Source organism: Pygoscelis adeliae, unplaced genomic scaffold, assembly GCF_000699105.1.
Source record: "Pygoscelis adeliae isolate BGI_AS28 unplaced genomic scaffold, ASM69910v1 Scaffold111, whole genome shotgun sequence".
In the NCBI taxonomy this organism is placed as follows: domain Eukaryota; kingdom Metazoa; phylum Chordata; class Aves; order Sphenisciformes; family Spheniscidae; genus Pygoscelis; species Pygoscelis adeliae.
The window spans coordinates 3,757,591-3,779,765 of NW_008824542.1; the positions used below are offsets into that span (position 1 = coordinate 3,757,591).

The 22,175-nt window shown below is 36.5% G+C and overlaps 1 protein-coding gene across 2 annotated transcripts in view; it reads left to right on the forward strand.

Annotated features, from left to right (window-relative positions):
• The window catches only part of CSMD3 (CUB and Sushi multiple domains 3), an 803,119-nt gene that overhangs the window by 322,630 nt on the left and 458,314 nt on the right, over positions 1-22,175 (forward strand). For both annotated transcript variants that reach the window (XM_009321682.1, XM_009321683.1), the window contains 2 exons: positions 2,787-2,911; positions 18,590-18,711. In XM_009321682.1, coding sequence (XP_009319957.1) covers positions 2,787-2,911; positions 18,590-18,711 — 247 coding nt within the window. The remainder of the gene's footprint in view (positions 1-2,786; positions 2,912-18,589; positions 18,712-22,175) is intronic.

A 22,175-nucleotide genomic window follows, 5' to 3' on the forward strand; every position in this document is an offset into this window, starting at 1 on the left:
GTGTGTTATGAAACAAAAGTCACCTTGTATTTTGACTAGAATAGAACTGAAAAGCACTTACTGTGAGCATTATCCCAGAAAAAGAGTTAATTCAGGTCCTGATTGAATCTAAATGTAAATCTAGGCAGAATTCTTTGGAATCAATCAGTCTGTGATCTGATATTTTGGTATGTTTGAGTTAGAATGAATTGCCCTGCTATTATTCAGTATTGATGATATACTAATTTCCCAATGACCAAATTAGGAGGGAAGATTTTTCAAGGAACTGTACAAAAAAAACCCCAAAACCAAACCTAATTCCTTTTCTGCATAGGTAGTTAAATAAAGAAGCTATCTTCTGTTTGGTTATAGCAGAATGAATAGAGAAAATCAAACCTTACATAGTTTTGAGGTATTCAGATTTCTGAATCGTTTTTTAAAAGCCTCATATGCATATATGTATGTACACAAGATCGTTGGGAAATGATAACAAAAGTACAATGATAAATGCCATTAAAAAATAGTTTACTTTACCATGCTGTTTGCTTTTATATCAGCACTTCCCTTATTCCCCCATGAATAAAGACTGCTTTTCTGTTTTCACAGAATATCAGCACACCTACGTTTAGTTGGGTTATGAGTGGGTCTTTGTGCCCTAGTGCCTTACACTTACTAGCATCCCTAGTATTAGCTGTGCCTAGACTAGGGAATACCATTGGTCACGTAATTTGTGTTAGCTATTACATATAAAAGAAGTATTTGTTAATATTAATAATATTAATATTAATATTTGTTAGGCCATCTAAAAATAAGAATAATGAAGGAAAAGGAATTTGTGCTTTTCCACTTTTATGACATTTTCCTCTTGGAAGCCTTTTCAAAATACTGTGTTTTGTTGTATTTCTTATTGTAAAATGCTAGTCTTGGTTATGTGCATGCAAGTATCTTTACACAATCACTGTGGAGTGTGGTAAATAACGCTGTATGATTTTTTTTTGCAAGGCTTCATCACGTATTTTTAATACCAAAACATAAAGCTTTATTAGTACCCATGATAAGTGTGATAAAAGTGAAAATACTCCTCGAAATTCCACTTACAAAATATCCTTCACTAAAAAATGCAGTATCACCATACATGAGATTTTCAAAATATTAATTTTTAGTTTACTTGACTCTTCTCAGAATTTCTTCAGTAACATCCCTGCTTTAGGCTTTTGGGTTTATTCCTTTTTAATTGGAGGGGAAAAGAAGATTATTTCCCAAATGTCATTCATTTTTGGAACAAGCATGAGGTAACACACTAAATTGGAGATCTATGATTCTTCCTCATCAGTCTTATATAAGGAATAGGATAAATAATAACACCACCTTTTAATTCAAAAACATAATGATGATCATTTAGCAACTGATAAGGTAAAAGGTGCTCTCTGAAGACCTTTGTGACACTATACGTTGTCCACAGTCACAGTTTATAGAAATACTTTACAACTGTGACAGACAAGCCTTTAAAAACAGCAAGCTGAAATTATGGAGTGTAAGATACTGATGTCAGAGAAAGGCCTGATATATTGACTATTTTCAACTGTAATCAGGACTTGAAACAATAACGATGTTAAAGGAGAAGAAGAATTATCTCAATAATACACATTTATATATTGAGTTTTTTAACTTTTCCAAACTGAAAAAAAACCCTAATCCTCCCCTCAGAAAAATATAACATAACAAACCAAACCAACCAAACAAACAAAACAAGTGTTTCTGGGCTTATTTCCTGTTTTGTTCTGTGCCAAGTTTGCAACACCAAATGTCAGCTCCATATGGAAAAGTACAAAATCTTTTGAAGCCAGCATTATCACTTCATAAATAATCACAGCTAAATACCTAGAAAGATGTTTTTAGAATTCTTTTATTTTCTTCCATTAATTTGACAAACATATGCCAGTTAGTTAAAGGAGCAAATGTTCATATTCACCTTGTAACTTTCATTGTCTAGTAGCTGTTACATTCAGAATCTTGTTACTGGCAAGAGAAAACACACCGCTTATATGGAGTTGAGACTTTACTGCTAGCCTAATTAAATCTTAATCTACTAATCAAAATATAAAAAACAGCTATTACTAGTCTATTTACAGTAATGCATTCCTAGTCCAAATTAATACAGGAAAGTCTTATCAATAATATACCATTTTTTTTAATACAAGAAACCTGATTAATATCTAATAATTTTCTCTGGTATTGTGCTCCCCCTTCCAATGCCCCTCTGGTTCTAAAGTCAAAAGCACCAGACTTCCTCAAGAAGAATCAAGGGTGGGGGACATTTACAGCAAGTCATCTGTATGCTGAGGTCTTCATTGGGAAGAATACAATGTTTATAGTGGGAATTTCTTCCTCAGTCTTGTGGTTGACCTTTTGGCTCTTCTTCCAGGTGATTTCCTTATATTTTCTTTTTGTTTCCTACCTTCAATTAACATAAATAGCTACTGTTTGTTACACAGTGCCCAGGTTTGTCAAACCTTTACTATATCGAAGTCAGAAGTTAGGTCAGAAAATAGTCACTTGACCTCCAGATGACTGCTAAAAACAGGTAAACCAGCTCTGGCCAAAGCAAGCCCAGAGAGGGCTGAATGCTGTGCAGTCAGGCTAGTACATAGCCTGCAGCCTTTTACTACTAAGAGCAAAAAATAATATTCACTGGATTACATGTTTGTATTGTTTGTCAGGACCATCATACCTAAAAGAATGGAAAAATTTACTGATATCTATTTGTAAAAAAATGTTTCTTCTTTTTATGTCATTGTTTGATTTAGCCTGGGAGCAACAGTACAGTTCTCCTGCGATGAAGATTATGTGCTACAAGGTTCAAAAAGTATCACCTGTCAGAGGATAGCTGAAGTTTTTGCTGCATGGAGTGATCATAGACCGGTGTGTAAAGGTAAAGAGGAATTCTTACTCTTATAGTGATTTGTTAATTTCACATCTATCTATTGTTTGATAGCCAATCCTATTAAATTAATATTTTGTAAGTACCTGAAGTTTTAATCCTAGTGTCCCCACTTTCTCAGTAAAAAAGGTCCCACCTATACTGTTTTGTTTAATATAAATTTTGTCTGTAGTTCAGTATGCTTATTTTACTTGGGAACTTACATTACGAAGTTCACTTCATAATGAGCTGATGAAAATCTATCACATGCTAAATATTAAGACTCACCAAGGTGAATTTCAAAATTGCAGTGATTCAATATACAATCAGTAGTTCATGAAGCATCTTCATTACACGTTTGCTAAGAAGATGAGAAAGACTTTAATTCAGGATTAATAAGGACTGGAGAAGTAAGTCTATACCTGGTTTCGACCCTGACCAAATGGATAAAGGGCAAAAAATACAGAAAAATATAAGAGAAGAAAAGCACAAAGTCATTCTGCTGAATATATTTGATGTCCAAATACTGTGGCAAGAAGCATGATAAATACCTGAATCAAGGAATGAAAGTATTAGTATGTGTATATATATATTGTATATATATTAGTATATATAATGAAAATATTTGTGTGTACATATACATGTAAATTGGCACAACAGCAAAGCCTAATATTGAAGAGTACAGTTTGTTCACAAAGAACACGAGTATAGGAAACAGAAGGGACATTATCTTGTAATTCAGGACTATGGATATTTATACTAATGTCCAGAGAGAACTGTGAGATGTTTGTGAAGAGTGGAAGAGGGCAAAGAAATCTGAGAGTGGTATCCAGATGGTGTATAGTAGAAATCACAAAAGCTGGAAAATTACATGGGTGATTTTTTTTTTTGGCTGATAAAATACCAGAACAGTCTAAATGGGACTCGCTATGGATAAGAATGAAGTGCTAGATGTAGGTTGGAATAATCAGCTACCCAAATCTGAGATGAAGAAAAACATAATAGGTGTTACAGCTGCAGAAATAAGTTTACAATGGATCATAGCAGTATATGCTTCAATAATAGCATATCACATAAATAAGTAAAAAGTTTAGTTATATACGTATAAGTATACATAATATTAATATTTTATATCCCACTACTATGTACTATATGTATGTATAATTACTAGAAATTGCTAAAGAGATACACACATACACAGACATGCATACACAGCAGAATTAATCGTGTAATGCACATAAATGAAACCTTTATTTATAGTCAAACTAGTAAGGCTTTATCTACTAGAGTTTTTCGGCATATTAATATATCCTAAATTAGATACCTATCTTAGGATGGTAGTCTCCTAATCTTCCAATGTAACCAGGTGGGTGTTGTATACTTGTATAAGGGTGTTCACACGCAGTTAAACAGTGTGACAGCATCTATTAGTCTTGTCTGTGGATTGCTTGCTGGAGGAGGTTGTCAGACACAGCTAATTAAATCAAGGATCCCATCTCCCACCTCAGGTGCCTAAAGCTATGCAATGTGAGTACCCCTGATTTTCTCCGCTATGGAAATGAAGTTTCAAGAAAGGTGTGGACCAGTGAAAATAAGACAGAAGAAAATATTAAAAAGGATCAAAATTCTCTAAAATATAACTTAATATAAACAAGTGAGAAAGAACTGGGCTGCTTTGATCTAGAGAAAGAAGAATCCAGAGAAAGAAGAGGGAAAGTGTAAAATACAATGGGCTACAATTCTGCAAAAGAAGGTTTATGGTTGGACAGTAGCAAAACTTTCTGAAGTAAAGAATATTTAGGTATGTGAGTAGAAGTTTTCAAGAACATGTGAGATATACAGATATCCAGGAGAGTTTAAGTACATCTAATCTCATCTTGAGCTGGGGTAATGGACTAAATACCTTTTCAAAGTTCTTCCAATCCCTGTTTTCTGTGTTTTATAAATGAAAGAACACCCAGATTTCAGAACAGATTTATGAAAAAAAAATCGTCATTAAGATCACATGTAAGCGTGGTTGCATGACAGGATTTATATATTTCTTGTATGATAACCATGATAAAATGACATTCTAAAGATTCTTGGCTTTCATATCCTACATAAATGGTAACATAAATAGTAACTGTACTGCAAATCTTGCTATCCTCTGCGTATTATATATTTGATAATACGATTTAGTAATCTGTCATTGAAAAGGCACTTTAAAAGGAAAGCATACTGCAATTAGAATTTCATTTATGAATACCAAAATACAGTTGCACACTGTCAGGTTTTTTAAAAAAGTATCTCTCCTAACAGACAATGAAGTGTTATCAGCAGTACTGTGATAAGACTGGGATGTATGCATAGCTACTTGTAAGTTTAGAAAGGCAACTCATTAGCTTTTGGGAACTATGGCCTTCAAGCATAAATAGTTGTTAAATATATTGCGTTTCACTCTTGTATAAGTTTTGAATTCCGAATAGCAGCAGGTATCAAAGTCCTTAAGTATAACAGGGTAACCACATTCTTCAGTCCTTTTTTGATTTTTTTCCCACTATGACTATATTTAGAACCAACATTGTATAATGATTCACAAATCACATTTGTTAATGTGTCTAATGATAAAATAAGCATTAATACTGAACTAGAAAGAAAAAGAAAGCAATAAATCCACTGGAAGCTAGCAGTTCTGATAAACTTCTATCTAAATATGAAACTGCAGAATGTGTACTAATTAAATATTCAAAACCACCATTATTCATAGGTAGAACATGTAATTCACAACCAGAAGGACAGTGTTTCACTTCTTTACGCTCACCAACTTCATAGAACTAGCTAATTCCACCTTAAAAAGCAGAGGACCAATATTAAGAAAGTTATTAGGAATTGATACAATGCCATATGGTGAAAAGCCAGACAGATGGTATAGATATTATAGTTTGTCAAATATGAAATGCTTTAGAGTGTCATTAGTTGCATTAAAATTACTGGTTTAAGTACCTTTGGTGTGCTATAAATTTCATTCTTTTGATTAACAAGGTGTTTCAATTAGAATTCTAGATATACTAAAGCTGGAATATAAACATTTCTTCTAGACTAATAAATATGTCTTCTCTAAGTTTCATGCACAGAACATACAATAAACATTTTGTTTATTGTGAATTTTGCATACATAACATAAATATCATGTAGTAACATGAAGACAGTATATACAAAAATATGTGTGCGTCTGCTTGTTGAACTTGCATGTTTGTATACAAACCATTTGCGCAAATAAATTAGGCAATCGTATAAATGTTATTTTATGCAAGAAATTAATATTTTCTTGTGAACTGATGCAGCTTTGCAGATAACAAGGGCACAGGTGGTATATTAGGTACTTCACCTGTTATTCTTTAAAATGTCATTTAAAGTGCTCCTTTTGTCATGTGGTGTTTCCTATTTGAACAGTACAGCTTGCAATTGTTTTCATTCACTTATAAATTATATTGTGCACACACCAAAAATCCTCCTGGGAGATATGCTAAAGGCACATGGAGGACAGGGAGGTGATTCGAGACAGCCAGCATGGCTTCACCAAGGCCAAGTCCTGCTTGACTAACCTAGTGGCCTTCTATGATGGAGTGACTACATCAGTGGACACGGGAAGGGCTACAGATGTTGTCTACCTGGACCTCTGTAAGGCCTTTGACACAGTCCCCCACAACATCCTTCTCTCTAAACTGGAGAGGTATGGATTTGATGGGTGGACTGTCCGGAAGGTGAGGAATTGGTTAGATGGTCACATCCAGAGGGTAGTGGTCAACAGCTCCATGTCCAGATGGAGGTTGGTGACAAGTGGCGTCCCACAGGGGTTCATATTGGGACCGGTCCTGTTTAATATCTTCATCAATGACATAGACAGTGGGATCAAGTGCCCCCTCAGCAAGTTTGCAGATGTCACCAAGCTGCATGGTGTGGTCGACATGCCAGAGGGACGGGATGCCATCCAGAGGGACCTGGACAAGTTCGGGAAGTGGGCCTGTGTGAACTTCATGAGGTTCAACAAGGCCAAGTGCAAGGTCCTGCACCTGGGTCAGGGCAACCCCTGGTATCAATCCAGGCTGGGGGATGAAGGGATGGGGGAGAAGGGGATTGAGAGCAGCCCTGCCGAGAAGGACTTGGGGGTACTGGTGGATGAAAAGCTGGACAGGAGCCAGCAATGTGCTCTCACAGCCCAGAAGGCCAAGCGTATCCTGGGCTGCATCAAAAGAAGCGTGGCCAGCAGGTCGAGGGAGGTGATTCTGCCCCTCTACTGTGCTCTGGGGAGACCCCACCTGCAGTACTGCGTCCAGCTCTGGAGTTGTCAGCATAAGAAAGACACGGACCTGTTGGAGCGGGTCCAGAAGAGGGCCACGAAAATGATCAGGGGGATGGAACACCTCTCCTATGAAGAAAGACTGAGTTGGCGTTGTTCAGCCTAGAGAAGAGAAGGCTTTGGGGAGACCTTATTGCAGCCTTTCAGTACTTTAAGGGAGCTTATAAAAAAGATGGGGGCAACCTTTTTAGCAGGGCCTGTTGCGACAGGACAAGGGGGAATGGCTTTAAACTAAAGGGGGTTAGATTTAGACTAGATATAAGGAAGAAATTTTTTACGCTGAGGGTGGTGAAACACTGGCACAGATTGCCCAGAGAGGTGGTGGATGCTCCATCCCTGGGAACCTTCAAGGTCAGGTTGGAGGGGGTTCTGAGCAACCTGATCTAGTTGAAGATGTGCCTGCCCACAGCAGGGGGATTAGACTAGATGACCTTTAGAGGTCCCTTCCAACCCAAACTATTCTATGATTCTGTGATACTTTTTTCAAAAATGGCATGCATATATCAATAATTAGTTACATTAATATACTGCAATTGGCCAGGGTTCTAAATAGGAAATTTCCATTTCTGTTAGATGCATTTGATTTGACATCATAAATCCTCAGAACTTGTTCTCATAGGCCGTATGAGTGGTTGAGTATAACTGCCTACCAAAATGAAAGATTAACTCTCTTTAGGAATTACAGTGTAATACCAGCTGGAACTGGCATAGGATCATATTCCTGAAAGTGAATATGGAATAAGTCTGAAGCATTTCTACAGAAGAAATCTAATAGGACTTTGAGAAGGAAAACTGATACATCACTTCCAAAACATAAGCAGATATTGTAGATTATCAACATCTTTTAGATCTTAAGACTAGTTTCCAGGAAAATGTTACTCTGGAGGTTTGGCTGATTTCTGAACCTTTTGACTTCTACAAGAGACTATGCATATATCCTGACTAGGTTTAATTGCAGTTGGATTATCTTGTAGTTTACCAATAATTATCCTTTCTTTTTCATCTTTTTTTTAAATTGTTTAAATATATTTTATAATTTATGTCTCACATCACCCTAGCAAGATAGCAGTTGCTCGGGTAGATGGACTTGATGAAGAAATATGGCAGAAAATCAAGGCATTTGCCCATTGTGGTTTATGGACAGGGTATAATGGAAAGAAGTTAGAATTTGGAGCTATGAGAAAAATAAGGCTTTATGTTGTAGGCAAGCAGATAAATTAACATAAGTGCAACTGAAAATTAACTGGTTACTTTCTGCATTTTATTGAAATTTTAAAGTGGATTAATCCTCTCAGACACCTGATTTTTTAGCTGGACATTTTCCAGATCAATGCATCATGCAAGCCTAAAATTCTGCTGGGGATTTTTAAATTTGTTCCAATTTCATTGGCCTCATGCAAATCTTGTAACATACCATTGTTATAGGACAGCAGAACAAAAAATGCCTTCCCATCCTTCCTGAGAAAGAAAAAAAAAAATGTTCAAAAAATGACATGAGAATCTTTGCCCAGGCATTTACTACACATTGAGTTACAGTTGAAGTCTGTCATTTGAAAAATGAAAATTTCTGCATCTGTTAATTATTTCGTATCCCATGAAATGCTTAATACATGTGGCTGTAATAACACGACTGCTTACATCGACTTCTCTATGACTTCATTCAAGAGAGAAAGTTTAAACACTTCAGGACTGAGACCCTACTTATTTATCTGCCATGGGATTCAGTGTTCCCCTACAGGGCAATGCCATTATTACAAAGCCAACTTGCTTAAGCAGAGACAGTTATCTACTTTATGAAACTATTTGCCAGTTGATAAATCTCTTCCTCTCATTTACGTTTCAGGAAACGAAACAGATAGATCTATTCACAGTTGGTCGATTAGCCTTTTTATTTTCATGCCTGCCACTCCTGTTTTCTGCTTGCTTGTTTCTCAGACCCTGTGAAACATTTATGAATGCTGCCTTTTATGAGTCTTCTGGCAAGTCAGCAACAAGTTCTGCAACAAGTACAGTATTTTGGAAAAGCTCATCTAATCTGTAGAAAGAAAAAGTGTTTTTGAAATAATTCTTTGTATCTGAGAAATCTAAAAGAGAGACATGATTTATGGTTTAAATCATGATCATCCAATTAATAGACAGGCTACAAAGTAATTTGGATTATCAGTAGAAAAAGGAACAAATGATACTATGTATTTGAATTGGGTTCTGACAAATGTAGAACACAGTTTTTTTGCTTCTTATTGCTATTTTGGTCAGTTCATTTCACTGACTAAAGTAATTTTTAAAATAAAAATGAATTCATGGACTCAGTATCTTTCATTTGACAGATTGTAAACATCAGTTTGATTAACATGGATATGGAAGCAGAATGTACATTATGAATTTTAGATCTTGCCTTTATAAATACCTTTACTTACCTATAGTACATTTTTGAAAAATCCACCTTTGCCTCACTTGTCTCCAAAATGCAGACATGTATCTGGAGGTCTTAAATGTGATGCTGACTAGCAATGTGTGTGTATATGTAGACACACCCCCATATATACAGGTAATGCATCATAGATAAATAGGGCTGAAAGTGGTCCTAACAGGTCAGCACTACTTCCTTACTCCAGCTGTATTTATTCCCAGAAGCTGTTTGTCTAACATTCTTTATTTCCAAGAAAAGTGTTCTTATATCCTACTCAAGCACTCCAGTCCTTCATTAACCTTGCAAGTAGAAGAATTTTTCTAATTCAACTGTGAACCCTTGTTGCTGTACTTAAACAACTTATTTCAGTAGGTGCTTCTATATGAAGAGCAGATTACTTAACTCATCTTTTCAATGGCTTATTGTAAACTTCAAGAATACCTGCTCTTCTTTAAACTAACCTACAGCAGTTCAGTCAGTCCTTCCTCACGGGTCATATTTATAGACCTCCAGCCTTTTTCATCATTTTCCTAATGGGTCCATGGCTTTCTTAAAATATATTTTCTAAAAATGGGCTTAGTATTTTAGAAGGGGCTTTCCCAGTTCTCAGTGGAGAGGAGAAATTATTTCTTACATTTTCAGACTTTTTTCTACCTATAACTATGTGTAAATCTTCCAGTTTCATTGTCTTTTCATAACAGTAGGATATTTTTTACTCAGGTTATGTTTCCGAGCTACTGTAACCCCTGAAGACTTGCTGCCGAATGACTTGCTCCTTATACTATATTTGTAAATTAATTATTCCTGCTTTTGTGCTTTGTCATATACTTGTCTTACTGAATTGCATCCTATTTTAATGTAATTTCTTCAATTTCTCATTTTTAATTCTAATTATGTTTGCTAATATATTCACAGTCCTTCCCAGCTCTTTGTTAAATGCAGATTTAATAAGTATGCACTTCATTCTGCTGTCCAAGGTGTTAATGAAAACACTGAATGAACCTGACCCAGGACAAACCTTTGTGAAACCCCATTCAGTTATTCTTTCCTTTTGACACTGAGACATTGATCAAGAATCAGAGAAGTCTAGGCTGGAAAGGACATTAGGAAATCATCTGATCTCCTGTTGCAAGCAGAGCCTTAGATTAGGTAATCCATGGCTGTCTCAAGCCAAGTCTTCACTATTTCCAGTGAGGGACATTCTACCACTTCTCTCAGCAACTTAATCCAATGTTTAATAGTTCTTAGGAGGGAGAATTGTTTTCTTATACCCAGATGGAATTTCTCCTGAAGAAACTTGTGCCTGTTACCTTTTATTCTGTCTCCATGCATCCCTGTGAAGAGAGTATCTATATGTTTTCTATAACTACCTTTTAGATAGCAAAGGAGTGTGATTAGATTCCTCCTTGAGGGTTCTGAACTCTAGGTCAAACAAACCCAGTTCCTTCAATCTTTCTTCATCTGTCAAGTTCTCCAGTCTTCTTGGTGGTCTTCCACTGGACCCTTTCCAACTTCTCAATGTCGCTCTTAACCCAGAGGAACCACAAATGGACAGTATTCCATATGTGGCCTAACAAGTACTGAGTAGGGCTGAATAATCACACCCCTTCATCTGGTGGCTCTATTCTTACTGATACAGCCCAGGACAGTTTTTCTGCTTTGTTGCCAAGGCACATTGCTGGGTTTTGTTCAGCTTCCTGTCCACCAAGGCCCTCAGGTGCCTTTCAGCAGAACGGCTCCCCAGACAGTCAGCCCTCATCTGCACTGCTTCTGGGGCTTATTTTATCCCATGTGTAGGACTTTACACTTATCCTTGCTAATACTCATGTAATTCTTGTTGGCCCAGTTTTCCAGCCCACTGAGGTCTCTCTCTGTAGTGGCTCTTTCTTCTGGTGCAGCTACCTCTCTTCCCTCTGCAAACTTGGTGAGTGTGCATCCAACCCCATCATTCAAATCAGTTTTAAAGATATTTAATACTATCAGACTCATTCCTGACCCATGAGGAACTCCACTCATAACCGTCTGCCAGTTTGACTTTGAGCCTTTAACCACCATCCTTTGAACTCTGCAGTATAGCTCGTTTTCCAAACATCTTGTGGTCAGTATGTCCCAAACATGCTTTATGAAGTTGTGAAGAAGGTGTTGAAGGACACTGTCAGACTCTTCCTAAATTCAAGGTAAATTACGTCTATAGCTCTCCTCTCATGCACTGAGTGTGTTTTTTCGTCATAGGAGGCAACCAAGTTGGTCCAGTTTGACTGGACTTCTGAAGTCTAATCTTTATTCTGCTACTTGTCTTTCTCAGGAGGAGGCACTAAATGAATAGGTCTTGCTGCAGTGTTCTTGTGTGTCTTATAGACCAAAACAAAAGCCCAGAAATCTCAAGAGAAATATGGGAATTAGTGATGTAATTAATCCAGATTTGCTCCTAAAAGAAGCTACCCTAGAAAAATAATATTCTACCAAAAGAATCTTCCTTTTCTATCATATTCTACTGATACAAGCTTGATATTTTTCAGTGTTCTTTTTCTGTTAAGTACTACCTAACAGCAAAGTTTTTAGGGGTAAAGTCCTTGTAATTTTTTTCTTATGTGATAAACTTTTAAGATAGAGTGCTAGCAAAATCAGCTCTTTCTTTTCCCACTGCGACCAGCCTTTAAACAGAAGTGCTTTTAGTCTGTTAAATATGCTCTGAACCCAACTCCTGAATTGGTTCTGTCAGGGGATTTGCAGTTTCCAAATTCTAAAAAAAGTTTTGATATGAAATTTCTACAAAGATGTTAATCTCAGTCATGATAGCATTGGAAAATATATAGTAAAAAAAAATTTCAGTGTTTCTGGGAAATATATGGCTAACAGTGAACTCACAAGTACCTTAGCAGTGAATTTCTCTCTAAACTTGCACTTTTGGTATCTGAACACTTTATTGGTCTGATTGTAAGTCGCCATCTTCTTGATGGTGATTAGTCAGGCAGTGAACTAAGTTTACAGTACCTTTGAACCAAGTTTACAGTACCTTTGACTAATTGTATAGTAATCACAGGAGGTGCTGTTAGCTCTGCTTCTTACATAAAGCATTGCCAGTAAAGAATTGCTAGTAAAATATTTAACAACATTTTAAAAATATTAACAGTTAAATTTCTACAGTTAGACTTCAGATGTAACATTTTATTAAAAATTTCCATGCCTTGTTAAATACTACATGAAAAGCGTTTATGTTCATGACATCTTTTTTATACATTCTTTAGAATGGGACAGAACTTCATTGTCATATGTTTAGTTCAGTCGTGTCCAAACTTTTTTGATCAAGCACCCATATCAGTAAAAAATTTCTAAGCACACTTTCCCAATATATGTTTATTTTTAAGCTATATACATGTACTATGGAAGTTCTAGTATTTTCTTCCTGCACCTCAGTGGGTTATCTTGCACAGCCCCTGGGGTGCACACACCCCACTTTGGAGTCCACTGGTTTAGGTCACATTTTGAAACTTTCCTTCAGAGTCACAAAAATGTCTTTCTAAGAGAACTGTGTCTATCTTGAAATGCATGTTCAGGATCTCTAGAAAGTGTCCTTCATCAAAAGTGAAGCTATTCTAAGCCAGATCATCAGCCTTATTTAACTTCAGATTCTTGTACACTTGAGTATAGTGGGAAAAATAAGAAAAAGAAAAATAAAAAGACAACTAGCTTTATTCATTATCCTGAATTGGATCATTAAAAGAAATCTTTCCTCTTTAATTATCACTTTGAAAGGTGTTCTGGGCAGGCAGTGACACATAGATGACTTTTGCTGAAACCTAGTGTGATACTACTGTTAGCTAAGAGATTTTCTCAAGACTCTGAGGGCACCGACAGCCCTTCCTGGTGCTGCCCAGCTCCACCTAAGCAAAGGAAAAAATGAAAGACCTTCTTAATCTGGAAAATTTCAGTGAGGTTTCTTTTGGCAATATTGGGCTTTGTTTACTGTTCCATATGCTCTTAATACACTACTTAGATCTAATTTTTTGAATTCTAACTGTATTCTTTTTATTCTTTTGAAATGTGTCATTGCTATACAGTGTGAGCAATAAGTGATAAAATTTACTGAGACATGTTACCTGAATAAACTCATGTAGTATCCAGAATCATTTCTGAATAGCAGCAGCTGTCAGATGTAAACAGATTAGTTTTTTTAAAGAACTTTTCTTTTTCTTTGCAACTCAAAATAGGTAAAACTAAACTTCTAAAATACCTCCTTTTACTCTTTTGAAGTAAGATATAACCAAAATATACTCATTACTTTGCTAATAGTGAGCTTCTAGTTTTCATAACCTAGTTAAATCTACAAAAGGTGAAGCTTTTATAAAAACTCTACTATTATCTGCAAATTATTTTCACAATGAACACATATTTACAGGTAGGAGTTATCAGGAATAGGAAGGCTTTTTTGGAAACTTTTAAAGGCTAAATTTTGCAAATGTTAGTGACCAGAAAAGTTCAGTAAACCAAGTGGTTCATTAAAAAAAAAAAAAAAAAGTTTTAAGATGACGCTTCTTTCTTTATTTGAATCTTTAAGGAAAAAATGGAAAAAGTTTGGACTACTCACTAGCTGGTAAGACTTTATTGTATTATGTGGTATGCTAAATTTGCACTTTTCTGCAATTAATACACAAATCCATTCTCTACATCTATGCATATATATACACACATATATCTATGGGGTTTTTTTTATATTCTGTATATAAGAACTGTGATGAAAATGCCTTTATATCAATTCAGTGAAAAATATTCTGTTACTAAGTAAGTTCATTATTTTATCTTTTTCTAATTGCTTAACTGGTTTTCACTTTTTCCTATTTCAACTATTCTGAGTGGCCTTGCTAATAGCTTTGTGAAATTCCAATTAAATTCTGACTTTAACTTTTAATTTACAAAATTTTCCATGAAACTCTAGCAAGCTGAACTTTCTTGTTTTACACATAGAGCTGAAACTTTTGCACTCACTCAGACAGTGATTGTATTTTTTTAACAGACTGCATATTTTTAATCATCTTCCCCATACTGAAGGTGTCCCTTATTTATCTTTGTCCTCAGGATAATGCATTGCTTCTTATGCTTTCACAGTTTTGGTGGTGATGCTAGATTTTTTTGATGGAGGTTTATAGATATTTATACAACAAACAAACTCTGTTTATTTGAGTATTAGCTGTACTACCTTCAGTATTAAGGACTGCAAAAAGAAAATTATCTTCTTTAATCTTTTCTCTCTATTGACATCTATATGTGATCATAGTTAATTGTTTTCACTAAATTTTATTGTCCTTTAGAGTTTATATGACATACTTCTATATGCATAATTGTCATTCATGATTTCTCAATGTAGGCTTGCATTAACTTTGTGGTTTTCACATTTTCTCTGGCAGTTAGAAAGCACGCATATGCATTGATAGGATAAGTTTCTATCTTTCAGAAAGTCTTTTGTAATTACAAGGGAAATAGAGAAGAGGACGCCTCAGGAAGTTAGACATTTTAAGTGTGTGAGGCAAGGTTATGTATTTTACAAAGGAAAAATCTTTATTGACCAGAGACTTTTTAATTCAAAAAATGATACTTGTTTTTAAACTGATACATCAGATTTTTTTCTCCTATGGATCTATAAATCTCCATTAACTACCATAGTTCTCTATTTATTTTAAATAAATTAAATATATAGAGAGAGGTTAAATTTCAGCTATTCAAAATATATTCTGTAGGTCAGAAAAGAAATCATACTCCATAAGGAATATTTCTCCCTTCCCACCTTTGATCACACGACCGATACTCACCAGTTACGACTACAGAGTTGCTACCCTACACATTTTTGTGCAAGCTTCATAATTGCATCTCTGTATGTATCATCTTTGCTTAGCTAAATTATTTGCTGTACTGATCATGTTTTTTTCTTTCTTCATACTAATCTCAGTTATAAAATTCATGTGAATCTCTGAAGTTAATAGCAAAACTCATAATAATTTCTGAAGAGCAGATTGGAGTATTGGAACAGCAAAAGCTTTCCACCAATTTACTGATTTCTGTCTCCCACCAAGAGCTGATTCCATGCTTAGAGGACAGTGAGGTCTTATGAGTTGTTTTTGTCTGTTATATATAAAATGAATGAATGATTTTTTTTCTGTGTTTACAATGTGTCTAAAATCAGATCTGGATCTGTAAGAAAGTTTAAATTTTCTCTTCAAATAAAGGTAGTGACTTAGAAATATAAAAAACTTATTAACTCTAAATGGTAGTTCATACATATTGGTGTGTTGTAATTTGCTTCTGGAGAGTTTTTTCACTTACTCTTTGCAGTGTTGTAAGAATCAGCACAGAGCCATGAGAGGCAGTGCACACTTAGGTGAACTGTCTTGTGAGCAACTACTTGAATTCAGAAGGTTTGTCAAAGAATGTCTTAAAATATATAGGAAGTATTTATAATTTTCAATAAATAAAGCAAAAAGTTTATGCAGACCACTTGTTATGTCTCTGAGAGATTTTTCTAATGATTAATAAAAGCTAACAAAGATTCGTCTTAGTTTTACAATATATATACTACACTGCCTGTAACCTGCAGCACTTTAAAGGTTGCAACAATCGAGAACAAATCTTCATGTGATCCACACAAAATCAGAGGCAGAGGCAGGGAACCTGTGATACTTATTGAGATAAAGACAACAGGTAATGGGATAAAAGCAAAAATGGGGATATTGAAGGAGAAAGTAAAGCATTGAGGTTCTGAGGCAGACATAAATTACTGGGTAAAGAAATCACATAAGAATTTTTTTGATTGTATTTTATTGGTGAACTGTGGATTATAGGTTTGAACATAAAATATTAGTATATTAGAATATTGTATTGTCATATTACAGTAGAACATTGTTTTCACTACAATTATTGCTGAACAGAAAGTACTGTGATATTCGCCAAAACCACAGATGTGTTTTGTTCATCAGTCACTTGACAAATGCAGTGAGATCAATCATATATAGTCATTAAAATCCTAACGGCATACATTTTTCTCCCTTTATCTCCAAAGAAATTCAGTATTAACCCATAACATTTCAGTATTTTATGTTACTGCATCAGAAGCCTTCCTAAACTGTAAATAAGTATAGCTAATAGCTTCATCTTTGCAGCTTCTTATTTTCAAATGAATGAAGATCTGTATTTTAATCACTCCTTTTTTCCGCCTTAACCAGACTTTACAAAACCAAGTGATTGGTTTAATTTGTGATTTTTAATTTGTGATTCTTCTGGATTTCAAACTATGGTACTGAAAGCAAATGTCTGTTAGGAATGTTTGAAATGAGTATGAATAATAGAAAATAGAAGTCAAAGACAGCTTTTATCAGGACCATTCCACTATAGAATGACATGGCTTTCCTTTGAGACCTTCACTATGAGGCTACCCTGAGAAAAGGCAGCAAACACAACTCATAACTCTACCACAGCATACATGCAAAGGAGATGTGCTTTATGTCCCAACTCTGCCCCAAAGGATGAACTCACATGTTCACATGGAGCAGCAGATTGTGTCTAGAACACTCACTGGTTTCCCTCTCCTGACTTTCTTCCCACACACAGATCTGAGCTGCAAGAGTCATACAGTTTTTTATTAAAAACATAGATGAAAAGCTGTGCTCAGCATTAGTTTTACTTGTGACCTCAACGGCTTCAGTTACTGATCATAAATGAGGAGCATTCCTCTCATCTCCCTCCTCACTCCTTGTTTTCAGGCTTCTAGTGTGGCTTTGAACAGACTCTTCACCAGAGTATTGCTTCTCTGAGGGGTAGAAGTGGTGCAGGTTGGGTGGAAATAGTGACATTCTTTATAGAGGGTAATGGGAGGGAAGGAACGAATCTTCATCCAGTAGCAGCTGAATCCTCCTGTGTTCAGTTTTGATCAAATAAGCACGCTTTGTGAAAGTGCAATACAACTGTATGGTAATTTCACATACCTTAATGTGAATTTTTTTTATTCAGTTAAGCAAGATGGTCTGTCAGAATACAGAGGAAGCAATAATTTTTTAGCTTCTGCAGTTTATTTGTGGTGTCATAATAATCACTGGAGAAATAGGATAAGCTCATGTTTAGCTGAGGTGGCTTGTCAGTTCTACAGCCTCATCCAGGAAAAGTTAACCAATAGTGCATTCAACAAAGATCTGAATATCAAGGAACCAACAATAAAACTTTTATTGACTTCAGCAGACTATGAATTTAGTGCCTTAAAAATGTCATTCTCAAGCAGAAAAGACACAGTTTATGTCCTTTGTGTTATTTGTGATGAGATGCAACCTACAGTAAATAAGGATATCAGTTTGTTTTATTTAAGATATGCTACTGTAAATAACCATCCAGACTTTGATTTGTAAATAAATGCCCTTTGTAGTCTTTAAAAATAGATAACACTATTTTGTGTAAGTCTAACTTTTACGAGTTTCCTTCAAAGTTTTCAGTGCTTCAGCCATTGGTTCAATGGGTTCGACAGTAGTTACAGCAGAAGAAATGCTGACATGCCACACACCAATACATGTGCACAAAAAAATGAACAGTGATAAAAGTGATCTTTGTGTTCTACTATATAAACTCTTGTCTTTCAAGACGTTAGTGAAGGTAATGACATAAGTTATTTCTTGAAGTGTTCTTTTAAAAATAAATAGAGCAGTTTCTCTTACTGTACTTACTCTTTTTCTCCAAATACATTATTTTTTTTTTAAAGTTCATAAGCTTGGACACAAGAGAAAGTCTATTTTACTTTGTCAGAATAACTAAATATGAATATTCTATTATATAAGATCGTTCTATTTTTGGTCAATGGTATTTTAATCCTTCACATCTTGATTAATAAATATAAGTTAGAGCTTGGTTTATGAATCTGCTACATGTATTTTGTATGTGAATTAAAATGTAAACTTTCTTTGTGCAGTCAAGACTTGTGGATCCAATCTGCAGGGACCTGGAGGCACTTTCACATCACCCAATTTTCCATTCCAGTATGACAGCAATGCTCAATGTGTGTGGGTCATCACAGCTATCAATACTAATAAGGTAAGTTTAAAATTCTGGCTTTGCTTTAAAAAAACAGAAAAAAAGTATATGTAGACCATGACATTTTTCACAATGATGATTTATCTCTATAGTCCAGCTGCTGTACTTGGTGTATTGCAGACATTTCTAAGAAATGGCTGATGTTAGATGGGTATGAACAGATGTTAAAACCTGTTGTTTCCCCTAAGAGTGTTTTGGTTTTTGTATGCCAAGTAGATGCCATCATGTTTTTATGTGATTCTCTAAATGAATTCCCAGAAGCAACTACCCAATGTTATGAAGCAGTATGTCATGGGACCACTAATACTGTGTTATAATCAGTAGAACTGTTTTGTGTATAAGACTGTTTGTATCATGTTTGGCCCTAGACTATGTGAGAAGTCACGGAAGTTCATGAATTCACTTTCACTTCATGAAGGACTATTCTACAGTTCTGTAATTTATTTCATTGTCTGAACCACTGTATTAAAATCCCATATACTTTATACCTACATTTTAAACCAAAAGTACGAGGAGTTCTGATAATGCCAGATGAGTCAATGTAGAGCGATAAAACTAAGTTATGACACCAGTTGTCTTTAAATTCAAGAGCTAGGTACCTGGCAGCAATGGCTATATTCTATTTCCAGGTGTATCACTTTATCTGAACTGAGTGTAATGGACTTGTTTATATGTAATTAAAAAAAAAAATTAGCTATGCAGCTCAGGAATGTTTTACAAAGGACTATCAACATCTGTGCTTGCTGCTACAGGGGCATATTCTACTTCCTAATTTCTGTCTTATATTGCCATATGCATCACACTCCATTAACTGATCAGAGAGGCCTAGAAGGCCTACCCCTTTACACCTGAGTTTATTAACCAGGAAGCCAGAGGACTCAGTGAAAACCTGATTACATTTCAGAAGCCATTTAGCTACATTGGTGCATTTCACTCTCTAATCTTACAAAATCCTGTGTGGAAGTCATCTTTATGTTCCACTTTGGAAGAAGAAAAAAGGATATTTAATCAAATGATTAGAATATTCATAATGGAGACAGTAGATATGTTGGGGGGGAGAGGGTTGTTTTTTTGTTTTATCCTTGTTCCAAAGACTGCTAATCCAATTTATCCAATTTATAGATCATCAAAAATGTGTCAGGAGTCATGGAAAGATGATGCAGTCTCTGTCCCACAGATGGGCACAAAGTTCAAAAGTAATAGTTAAGGTCCATTTCTCTGGCCCAAAGAAGCTTCATATTTTTATTTCTTTAATGAAAAACTGTTAGTGAGCAAGATGAAATCTGTGCATATCTAGAATTTCTGAGAGAAAGTTCTGTCAAATATGGCAGTGGAGAGAATTTAACATCATATTGTTTGAAGAAATTAAATGCAGATCTTACACTTTGAACAAGTGCTTTAAATGGCTTGAAAACCACCACTGAGCTGTTATATAGAATGAAAAACTCTTTCCTGAAGTTCAGAAAGAATCTCCTGTGTTTCAGTTTGTGCCCATTACCTCTGGTCCTGTCACTGGGCATGGCTGGAAAGAGTTTGGTTCCATCTTCTTTACATCCTCCCTTCAGGTGTTTATACACATTAAGATCTGCCTTAGCCTTCTCCTCTCTAGGCTAAGCAAGCCCACCTCTCTCAACCTTTCTTTATATGAGAGGTGCTCCAGTCCCTTAATCATCTTAGTGTCCCTTCACTGGACTCTTTCCAGTAGCTGCATATCTCTCTTGTGCTGGGGAGGTGCAGTTGTTAGGCTTGTTTTCCTTTCTCTCTAAACACTCGAGATCAAGTCATTCCATGTGTATAAATTCCAGTTCTAATGAAAACAAAATAAACCTCCTCTTTAGTCAGAGGTCATGCCTGTAATAGTTCAAATAAAAGGTTTTTAAAAAGTTATTTTATATTGGATTTTTTTTCTGAAACAGTGATTACTACAAAATAGCATATTAGCATAGCATGAAAACTGTTCCAGGCCCTGATTGATAAAAATATATAAGCATACACCCAGTTTTAATATTCGGGGATGAACTAGAATTCATAGCTTGAACCTCTGATAGTTCAGTAAAATATTTCAGTGTGTCATGGTTTAATCCCAGCCAGCAACAGAAGACCACGCAGCCACTCACTCACTCCACCCCGGTGGGATGGGGGAGAGAATCAGAAGGGTAGAAGTGAGAAAACTCGTGGGTTGAGATAAAGACAGTTTAATAGGTAACGCAAAAGCCGCACACACAAGCAAAGCAAAACAAGGAATTAATTCACTCCTTCCCATTGGCAGGCAGGTATTCAGCCATCTCCAGGAAAGCAGGGCTCCATCTTGTGTAACGGTTACTTGGGAAGACAAACACCATCACTCCAAATGTCCCCCCCTTCCTTCTTCTTCCCCCAGCTTTATATGCTGAGCATGACGTCATATGGTGTGGAATATCCCTTTGGTCAGCTGGGGTCAGCTGTCCCAGCTGTGTCCCCTCCCAGCTTCTTGTGCACCCCCACCCTGCTCACTGGTGGGGTGGTGTGAGAAGCAGAAAAGGCCTTGACTCTGTGTCAGCACTGCTCAGCAGTAATTAAAACATCCCTGTGTTATCAACACTGTTTCCATCACAAATCCAAAACGTAGCCCCATACTAGCTACTATGAAGAAAATTAACTCTACCCCAGCCAAAACCAGCACACAGTGCATGCATGACTCAGTTTGATTTGATTAGTACTTATATATTGTGTTTACATGGTAAGGTTTTGGTAGCAGGGGGCTGCAGGCATGACTTCTGTGAGAATTGATCAGGACCTGCCCCCATGTTTGACAGAGCCAGTTCTGGCTGGCTCCAAAACGGACCCACTACGGGGCACAGCTGAGTAAATCAGGCAAGCTGGTGGCACCTCTGTGATAACATATTTAAGAAAGGGTAAAAAATGCTGCACAACAGAAGCTGAAAGAGAGGAGTGAGAAAAAGTGAGAGAAACAACCCTGCAGACACCAAAGTCAGAGAAGAAGGGGTGGGAGAAGATGCTCCAGGCACTGGAGCAGAGATTCCCCTGCAGCCCGTGAAGAAGACCATGGTGATGCAGGTTGTCCCCCTGCAGCCCATGGAGGTCCATGCTGGAGCAGATAACCACCCTGCAGCCCATGGAGGACCCCATGCTGGAGTGGGTGGATGTGCCCTGAAGGAAGCTCTGACCCTGTGGAGAGCCCATGCAGGAGCAGGTTTCTGGCAGAAACTGTAGCCCATGGAGAGGAGCCCGCACTGGAGCAGGTTTGCTGGCAGGACCTGTGACCCCATGGGGGGCCCACACTGGAGCAGTCTGTTCCTGAAGGACTGCGCCCCATGGAAAGGACCCTCACTGGAGCAGTTCGTGAAGAACTGTAGCCTGTGGGAAGGACACATATTGGCAAAGGTCGTGAAGGACTGACTCCAGTGGGAGGGACCCGATGCGGGAGCAGGGAAAGGGGATGAGGAGAAAGGAGCAGCAACGCA